Source organism: Pseudochaenichthys georgianus, chromosome 12 (genome assembly GCF_902827115.2).
Source record: "Pseudochaenichthys georgianus chromosome 12, fPseGeo1.2, whole genome shotgun sequence".
NCBI lineage: Eukaryota > Metazoa > Chordata > Actinopteri > Perciformes > Channichthyidae > Pseudochaenichthys > Pseudochaenichthys georgianus.
In genome coordinates, this window is record NC_047514.1 from 28,627,015 (window position 1) to 28,637,387 (window position 10,373).

At 41.1% G+C, this 10,373-nt stretch overlaps 1 protein-coding gene across 1 annotated transcript in view; it reads right to left on the bottom strand.

Annotated features, from left to right (window-relative positions):
• pkn3 (protein kinase N3) overlaps positions 1-9,297 on the bottom strand; it is an 18,007-nt gene extending 8,710 nt beyond the window's left edge. Inside the window, exons 1-7 of the mRNA XM_071204927.1 lie at positions 9,034-9,297; positions 5,311-5,587; positions 4,208-4,377; positions 2,944-3,064; positions 1,670-1,821; positions 1,132-1,351; positions 485-618 (exon numbers count right to left, since the gene is read on the bottom strand). Of these exons, the coding sequence (XP_071061028.1) occupies positions 485-618; positions 1,132-1,351; positions 1,670-1,821; positions 2,944-3,064; positions 4,208-4,377; positions 5,311-5,587; positions 9,034-9,054 (1,095 nt within the window). The 5' untranslated portion in view covers positions 9,055-9,297. The remainder of the gene's footprint in view (positions 1-484; positions 619-1,131; positions 1,352-1,669; positions 1,822-2,943; positions 3,065-4,207; positions 4,378-5,310; positions 5,588-9,033) is intronic.
• Between the last annotated feature and the right edge of the window lie 1,076 nt (positions 9,298-10,373).

The following is a 10,373-nucleotide window of genomic DNA, read 5'->3' on the forward strand; positions in this document are numbered from 1 at the left end:
ATATACATATATATATATATATATATATATCCCTTGGAGATTTTGAAAGTTTGCCCACTTAAAAAGAAATGAACAGTCTATAATTGTAATGGTAGGTTTATTTTACTAATGAGAGAGAGAATGTCAAAAAGAGAATCCAGAAATGGACATTATATAAAAGATACAAAACGGATATGCATTTAACTGAGGGGAATAAGTATGTGATCCCCTGCAGAACATGTGTTAGATCTTGGTGGAGGAACCCTTGTTGGACACAGAGGTCAGACGCTTCTTGTCGCTGGTCTCCAGGTCTGTGCACATCTCAGGAAGGATGTTGGCCCACTCCTCTCTGAAGACCCTCTCCACATCCTTCAGGTGTTAAGCTGATGCCTGGCCTCTGGAAGCTTCAGCACCCCAAAGCACAATGTTTCCACCTCCATGCTGACGGGGGGGGGGGGTTATAGTCAGCATCTCTCTTCCTCCAAACACGGCGTGTCCAGTTGACGCCAAAGATCTCGATGTTGGTCTCATCTGACCACATCCTCTCCTCCCAAGCCTTCTCTGAATCCTTCAGAGGTGTGTAGTGAAACTTCAGACGGCCTCTCATGTTCCTCTTGAGCAGGGGGGGGGCTTCAGGCACTGCAGGGTTTGATCCATGATGGTGGAGTGTGATACCAACAGTTTTCTTGGTGCCTGTGCTCCCAGCTGCCTTGAGATCATTCACAAGTTCCTCCCGTGTAGTTCTGGCTGACCCCTCCCCTTTCTCCTGATCATCAAACCCCACGGGGCCAGACCTTGTGTGGAGCCTCAGACCGAGGGCGACTGATGCTCATTTTCTCTTTCTTCCATTCCTGAATAATGGCGCCAACAGTCGTCTCCTCCTCACCGATTTGTTGGGTAACACTCTGGCTAACCTCACCCTTTTTGGCTTCAAACAATCATTGAATTTAAATCATTTTAGTTTAGTCTCTGTGGGCCCAGCCTTTGTGTTCGGGACCTCAGGCCAAACTGATAGGGACTACTGCTTTAATCACAAACAATGGATTGTATTTCATAAGCTTATTATGTTTTTATGTTAAATCTATGTGAAACATAACTTCTTAAATAAATGAAGTACACTATTACTAATATACATTGGAATATATTAGTAGCCACCTGTAAGACTGGCTGGTTTGAAGAAGGATGAAGAGGAGGAGGACGGAGCTCTGGATAGCTCCTTGGGCGTCTCGTAGGAAGGCGAGCTTCTGGACTGCAGCTCCTCTCTGATGGCCGTGCGCCTGGGATGGCCCTCAGGAAGCTCACTCAGACGCCTCTCCAGAGACAGGGTCAACAGGTCCACCTTCTGAGAGGACTCCTGCATCCGTGCCGAGGCCTGAGGGACACACAGCACTTTCTTATTGCTCAGACAGGAGCTGACTTTAAGTTGCTACAACAACTTTACTACTGTTTTGCACTTCTGGTTGGATGTAAATGACATGTTGTTGTCTTAGTACTTGTACTCTGTGCAATGACAATAAAATGTAATCTAAATCGTAATCTTGCTGCTAAACTTGGCCCTGAAATCAAAAGGTAGCAGTATTAAAACACCACATACTCTAGTAACATTTTCATTATTATCCTTTGTATCATAGTGTGTCAAAAAAAAGGTTTAAGCAATAAGCAGAACATGAAGGATCCAGCTGTCACGGACCTCTGCCAGCACACGGCGGTCCTGGACCTTGCGCCCGCTCAGCTGCTTCACCACGTTCTTGGCTCCTTCTGCTACGGCCGATTCAATCTTCATGTGGTGCAGGAGTTCAGCCAGCCGCAGCTCCAGAGCACCAACCATCTCCTCAGGCTGACCTGGGGAGGGGCGGAGCATCAACATAACATATACTTCAAATCTGTCTCGTCATACCAGTTAAAACATACTGATGGTGACTCAATGCGTCCGTATTAGGTAGACCCTCCAGAAAAACGTGGGCTAAAATACTTGAGTATGCGATTAAATATGTGGGGTTTTTATGTGATTTTATGCGGTGAAATTGCGGGAAGTTGCGAAAAAGAATAGATTTTTTTTTAAATATTGGGCTGTCTTATTTATTCTCTCTCACACACAACCTGCCACTAACGTTAAGCCCCTTTCCTATTCAATTAAACACATTCAATGTTTATCTATTGTAAAAGCAATTGGGCTATTTTAAAACACACACACACACACACACACACACACACACACACACACACACTTCTCCGCCTCATTCTGTTTTCATTTACTCGTTCGTTATCTGACCAGCTTCAATCTTGTAGGCTTCTCACTTCGTTTCTTGTAGCCCTCGAAAGGGTTTTGGAGGTCGATGCCTCGGTGAACGTGAGTTGTTTGGCTTTCTTGTCCGCAGCAGCAGAAAGCATGTTCGAATGTTTGAGTGAATCAAAGTGGGTCGTCACCGTCGATGTTCTCTTATGCACAGTTGCACGGGGTGCAGAATAGTTTCCCCACAGACATCGGGGTACTGCTTTGCCCGGTCTTTAGCAGAAATGTTCGTCGGTAAATGAGATGGATTAGATGTTTTCATCTTGGTGTTTTCTCTCTCGTGTGAGCTCCACGTTCACTCTACGGTGTTGTTTACCTTCTGTGATGCGCGAGCTGATGACGTTGCGTCATCATCATCATCATCATCACTACTTCACGTCAAGACGAGTTCACTTTTTTTCCCCTCAATTTTGTGAGGAAAAATGCGGGATTATGCGGCCTTTTGATAAATATGCGGCCTTTTAAAATCTGCGCCATTTTGCTGATTATGCGGTAAATTCTGCGATGGGGTTTTTCTGGAGGGTCTAATAGGGGTAATACAGTGGCATCATTCAGTACATTCAATGTACAACCAATGATGAGTATCTTTTGTTAACTTTAGTATCGGGTATTTTTCCTTGAGTGCTGGTAGAGGCCAAAACAGGAAGTGTAGTGTGTGTGGTCAGATTTACCGAGGGTGCCGTCTACCCCGTCTCTGGCTTGGCTGACTTTGACAATCTGCATGCGCAGCAGCTCGATCTTAGTGCGGCTGTCCTGTAACATCTGCTGCGCTGTGCTCACCATCTTCCTGTCCTGGAGAATAACAGCAGCGTAATGCATGTTGTCCAACACAGAGACATCGTGACAGTGAGAGAGACCAGAGGAGGTGGGACCATTTAAAATGTTTGAATTGTGGATTAGCCATGTTTTGCAGTGGTCACACATTGTAACAAATTAGCAAAGTATTTGAAGTATAGTAGCAGCCATGCCTGAAGGCCAGTACATGACGGAGATGGCATGGGATGCAGTGGCTGGTAGCTCCATGAACTTGGCTATATTTAGTGATCCAGAAATCTAGGTGTAGTCATGGACTCTGACCTGAGTTTCAACAGTCACATTAAAACAGTTACTAAATCAGCCTACTATCACCTAAAGAACATATCTAGGATTAAAAGACTAATGTCACAGCAGGATTTGGAGAAACGTGTCCATGCCTTTATCTTCAGTAGACTGGACACTGCAATGGTGTCTTCACAGGTCTCACTAAAAGATCTATTAGAAAGCTGCAGCTGATTCAGAACGCCGCTGCTCGAGTCCTCACTAGCACTAAGAAAGTGGATCACATCACTCCTGTTCTGAAGTCTTTACACTGGCTTCCTGTGTGTCAAAGAATAGATTTCTAAATACTGCTGCTGGTTTATAAAGCACTGAATGGTTTAGGCCCAAAATACATTGCTGACCTCCTGCTAAATGATGAACCATCCAGATCTCTCAGGTCTTCAGGGACTGGTCAGCTTTCTGTCCCCAGAGTCAGAACTAAACATGGAGGAGTTCAGTTAATATGCTCACTACACTGTCACTTTTATCCATGTATTTTATATATTAGCTTGTTTTATGTTTACTATTATTATTTATTGTTTTTAAATGCCATTTTATAATATGTTTCCGCTGCACTATTTCTTAATGCTCTTAATGTTTTTCATTTTTGTGAAGCACTTTGAATTGACTTGTGTTAAAAGGCGCTATATAAATGAACCTGCCTCATGTATCTTTCAGTCCGTTTCTTTTTACTGTAAGGCATATGACAGAGATTCACGTTAACATGGTAGAAGGGGAGGTGGTGATTGGATTAGGCGCAGCAGACTTTGGGAGGACTTTAGCCCCGCCCGACATCTTCAGAGCACCAGCGAGTCGGACCATAAAACCATAACAAATTGGACAAACATTGTCCTCTACCTTGACAGAGCTGTTGGTGTAAGTGTGGATCATGTTCTCAGCGCCCTGTTTGACTTTGGTCTCCATGGTGAGCTGTTTCTTCAGGGTTCTGACTCGACTGGCCGCAGGGGAGCTGACGTCCTCCCACTGACAGGAGTCTGCTGATGGGTTGTATTCCTCCTCCAAACAACCTGCATGAAAATAATAATACTAATCTTAGGCGAAGGTTAAATGACTTTTTGTGATTGTACCATCTTTAAGCTACTTAGAGGGTGCAGTAACGGTACACTCACACATTACTGACATGGCACGGGGCTTTTCTGTCAGCACAGCGACCACCTGCCAATCGACCTAGCCAAGTCCAACATTTAGAACATTCAAAGTGCCTTAAACTAACCAAACCTTTAATTACACATGTATCCATCCTGGATCAAACACAGTGCAAGGTGAGGAACAGGCAGGGGTGACAAAGTAAGTAGAAGTACCAGAGTGTAGGAATACTCTGTTGCAAGTAAAAGTTCTGCATTGCAAATTCTACTCAAGTAAAAGTACACAATTATTGGCATAATAATATACTTAAAAAACTGAAGTACTCAGTATGCAGATTGGTCCATTTCAGAATAATATATATATATATGTTTTATAATGATTGATCATGAAAGTGTTCTCAAAGCTGGTGAAGGTGCAGCTAGTTTGAAGTACTTTGTAGACTGCAGGGTAGCTGGTGGATTTACTCCAGGTGGAACTGAAGTCTGATTCAACACTTGATTAGATTTCACATCATTCATCCACATCTGTGAAGTAACTAAAGGTATTAGATACATGTAGTGGAGGAAAAGTATACAATATAACTTTGAATGGTAGTGGAGTAGAAGTAAAGAAGCAACACATTTCAATACTTAGGTGAAAGGCTTTTAAATATTTAATTTTGATAACACATTGCTGCTGTAACAAAATAATTTCCCAATAAAGTATATTTCTATCTTCTATCTAGCTGTCCTAATGTCCACACTATTCTTAGGGAGTGACACACATTGAGTAAACATTGCTTAACACTTAGAAAACTAAAATAAGCAGGGATATCATGTGACATCTACACTCTCCACCATGATGCGTTTACTTACCTGTGGGGCTGTCCTTCTCTGTGGCCATGGACCTGGCGTTGAGCTCCTGCAGCTCCAGGTGCAGCCTCTCCAGCTTGCGGTTGGAGGCCTTCAGTTGGCCCTCCACATCAGCGGCGCTCTTGCGGTTGGTGATGGCCCGCCGCAGTCTTTCAGCAGCCTCCTTGATCTTCAACTCCCGCTGGATCTCCTGCCTGAGCAAGGTACGAGCGTCTTCCAAGCGCTGCTGGAACTCTGGGTCCAGAATGTCCGCCTCCGCCAGGCTCTGCAGGGTGCCACTCTGAAACACACAGCACAACTGCTTCACAATGTCTGCCCGCTGTGGATTTTACCAGCCATGATATTGTTTTTATTGTGTGTATCATTATGTATCTGCTTTGCTTATAATAAGCAAAGCAGATACATACATTGACAACTGTGCAAGATACTGTCACAACCCTTACAGATGTGTAATTCACAGGGCTGTGTCGTTACTAAGTACATATTGCCAGACGCTGAAAAGCTTATACATGCACTCATCTCAAGTAGGTTGGACTACTGTAATGCACTCTTCGCTGGACTTCCAAAACATGCCAATAGAAAAGCTGCAACTTATCCAGAGCTTCGCCGCCAGGCTTTTAACAAAAAACGGAAAAATAGATCAAATAATTCCTGTTTTATCTGAACTACATTCGCTGCCAGGGTCTCTGAGAATTCATTTTTTAATTATTTTACTGGTTTTAAAGCTCTTAATGGTTTGGCTCCCACGTGGCTCACAGTCTCCCTGGGCGAGCCCTGAGGTCCTCTTCAGCTTTTGAAATATCCCTAAAGTCCCCCAAAGTCAAATGGGTGAGGCAGCTTGTATCCACTACGCTCTCAAACTGTGGAACACCCTACCAAGGCCAACTCATTTCCTTTTACGTTGGTCTTTTAATAATTTAATCGTTTTACCGTTGACCTCCTTGCGTCTCTTAACCTGTTAAAATATGATATGTTGTTTATTGTGATGTGTGCCATTTTGTAAATCACTTTGAGCTGCATGTGCTGTATGAAAACTGCTGTAAAAATAAAGCTTTATTATTATTATTTACTCTAGTAAAATTTGGAGATAATTGTACTTCATTTGAGTATTTCCATGTTTTGCTACTTTGACTTCTACTCCACAAGAGGTCAATGGTGTACTTTTACACCGCTACATGTATTTAATAGCTTTGGTCAAACATGTTAAATATGAAAATGTACAGAGGACAACTATCACACACGTCTCAGGTGAACAGAACATTGATTCTAATAAAGAAAGTGTTTAAAGTGTAAACTAAACACAGGCTGTGTCCCCTGGTTGATGCAACCAAGAAAAACTAGAGAGACAATTCTTTATGCGGAAAGTCCTCCAAGTAGTGCTGTCAATGGATCAGCAACAATAAATGGCACAATGCCCCCCCCCCCCCCTGTGGATACATATCTTTGTAACTTACAACAACAAGCTAGCATTGTGAAATCAGCTGCTGAGAAAAGATTTGGACTGAAACTATTTATCATTCTCATAATTCATTAACCTGAAAATCTGGTTTTGATAAATCATGAAGTCTATTGTCATGGAGCTTAACATGAAGTATCACCAGCTCTGAGTCCAAAGAAACATATTCAAATGTTTTGAATAGCTCGACCAACAATGCAAACCCAAAGAGATGTCATGTAAAATCATGTAGAACACACAAAGCAAAGCATCTTCTTATTTAAAAAGCTCAAACCAGAGCATATTTGTCATTTTAGCTTCATTGGGAAACTAAAATGGTGAATTGATCACAACAAATGTTGCAGATTGCATTTTCAAATGTTTTTTTTCTTCATATTTAGTCAGAATACAAACTTTGATTTCATTAATCTTGTGTTAAATCACTGTCAAACACAAGAGACCTGGAGTGACACACGCCGTCTTTAATAATGTAATCTTTCAATAATGTAGCCCTACAAAGTACAGAACTCCACTCAGCTGCAGTGCGTTGTGGATAAAGCCTAACCATCAGAATCAGAATGCCGATTTGCACAGCTTTGTAAATATTAAATGAGAACTACTTGTTTTTGTATTGAAATTATTTTGGAGTTGCCAAATATCCCAATATGCATTGGACATGGGGTCTCCAGCTGCTCAAACAATATTTAAACTGAACCTATTTGAACTTATCTTCACTCTAGAGAGCTAGTGTAAATAGATAGTGACTGAAGTCTAGCCATTGAGTTTGATAGAATGTGCGATTAAAGATATTCACAGATCAAGTTTGGATTGATTCTGGAACCTCATATTTAGATTAAAATTAAGTTAAAATAAGATTACATGAGCACTTACTCTGTATGTTGCTCTAAAATAAATGATACAGTAGAACATGATTATGTAAAAAAACACTTTTAACCCAAACGCCTTAATAAGGTATATTTACAATAGACCGTTTATTAATCAGGTTTCGCTCTTTTGTTTTAGTGGTTTATGTTTTGATATGAACTTTTCAAGAAAAGAATCAAATGAACAATAAATGATCTAACTGGTCCAAATTGAATTCATAAGACTTGCAACATCATAGTACCAGAATAAGGTTACATCAAAGGGGCTAGAGCTAGACGGACACTTTATTCATCTCAAATTGGGATTTTCTTTTTTTACATCAGCAGTGTTGAGGGAGTAAAAATATTTTAAAAAGGTGGAATAAAGGGTTAAACATAATACAACAAAAACAATAAACAGTATATAAACATATATCTAAAATATAGAAGAAATATAGACTTAGACTACTGGAGCAGAAACATATATACACAGGACAGTATATCAATTACAGATGGGCAAGGTAGCTGTTGTGCAAATTGTTCATGGTTATAGAGGGAGAAACTGAAACTATGGTGCAGTGAGTTCAGTAGTGATATCACTTGATACAAAGCCCAATTACTTTTACAAACAATTAACTAACACTAAGTATAAGATCAACACTCATGTGTTACTGACTGGTCAAGCTAAGAGTCAGGTGTTGAGGTAGGCTGGCTCTTTGTTGGTATTAGTATCATCTGTTCATGCCTTTAGCTATTATGTTCTGAGGACACGCCTTCTGTCAATCAAAGTCACTTCACCTTTTTCTGTCCTAGGAAGTGGTGTCAATAACCCAATAAAAGCCAATAAACCATTTTTACATCACAGTGACCAATGGATGGTTCAAAGTGTATTTATTTGTATGTAACTGTCCCTTATTTTTAAATAGGCCAATACAAAATCCCCGATAATAGGCTACTTATTTTAATAATGTGTCAAATTATAAGTTAAAATTCTATTCAGCAATTCATATTTTTTCAACATAAACAAAGCAGAAAAGGCTTGTGAAAGCAGAGAGTGTACCAGCCTGGGGATAAGCAGGTTAGGTGTCAGATATCAAAACTCTGGAGAGAGGGGAAGACATGTCGAGGGGCTGCTAATGCTTACGATGTTTTCTTTTAATAAAACTAAGATTTTCAAATAGTAAGCTACAGTTAAACATTAGTTAGAAGTGTTTTCTGACATCATCAACATCATACAAAGACAGAGGAACTATGAGGAGAGGCAAACCAGACAAACAGGAAAATCAAGAGCGGCAAATCTGCCAAACTAGCTATGGTAATTTAACTGTCAACCGTCCTTGGTTAATAATAATTCGTGTAATGTTGAATGTCTCCATGAAAACTCCACTTCATTTGACAATTTAAACAAGCAGTGTCATGTCAATATACCTGTAGTGTTGGACCTGACATGGTGGCTGTCAGGTGTCTCTGCCCGCCGCAGGGCTGCTGCCGCTGCTTCGGGCCGGACGCTCGGTGAAAGTGCTCCGAAAGGACCGACACGAGCTGCTGAGCTACACTAACAGTGACATGCGAAATTCAACGTCTGCTAAGGCTGGTCACAGGCGCTGCGTGGCAGTGTACTTCTGTTCATTATGGAAACAAATCTGAGGAAAAGTTTGAACTGAGTTAAGATGGGGTTCGACGCAACACTGACGTCAGCAGACGGCGGCTAGATTGGTTGGCTGTCGATAACGACATAGACGCTCCAAGAACCAATCACATTTGATTATTCAATGCACCTGCCGAGGTAAGCATATGCATTCACGGAGACACTGGGAAGGCTTCTCAATTCTCTAGTTTCCCCTCCTCGACTCCTATCCTCGTGTCTTAGTCGCGCCCACAGGAGATGCGAGCGGAGGAGCCGAGGAGGGGGACCGAGGAAAGAGGAGGGGAAGCAGCAGGCGGTTAGAGAAATGAGCCTCTGAGCGGTCATTTTAAAGAGACGTCCATTAATGATGACAGGAGGCACAGCAGCCCTCTGTCTGATGGACAGATGTGTTCATGACGACTTATATATTTACTTTGATTCATTCACAGTGCGGTATAATGAGACAATAACAGGCTACAGATGCGGACAAATACACACACATATATGTATATAAATATATACAATTACAGAATCAAACAAGTATGACCCCCCCCCTTTCTGGTTGCTGAAATGGGGAATTGAAATTACGGGCCAAAAGTTTTATTTACAAGACTTAATATTAAAAGTAAGCTATAGGACACCAAACCAACTTAGACCTGTCTGTCCGCCGCACCTACACACTGTACAACACACAAAATATCGACTCTTTGTTTGTGGATATCTACTAAACTAAAACATACAAATAAAGAGAATAATGTAGGCCTGTTATACTGAGTGATCAGTGGCGAGCCGTCAGGGCCTTCTAGGCCCTCTCTGAAGGCCTAAGATACAAAATAATACAAAATAATATTTAAAAACATTAAAAGAAAATATTATTTATATTATTTAATATAGACTATATCTTTTAAATATTTTTTTAGTTATATTTGATTAGTTTTACCAAAATAACTTGATTTAATTGTATTTAAAATAACATTTCCAAATAAATAAATCCTTCGAATCTGCCTATTCAGTTTCTGTTTCAATGTGAAGGGTTAAATGAAAGAAGCTCGTCTCTGCGAGTTACTATGAAGACAGGAGCTGATTGGTGGTCCTGCTGTAAATTCACAGAGGGCCAGCTATAGTAACTGAACGAGAGAGT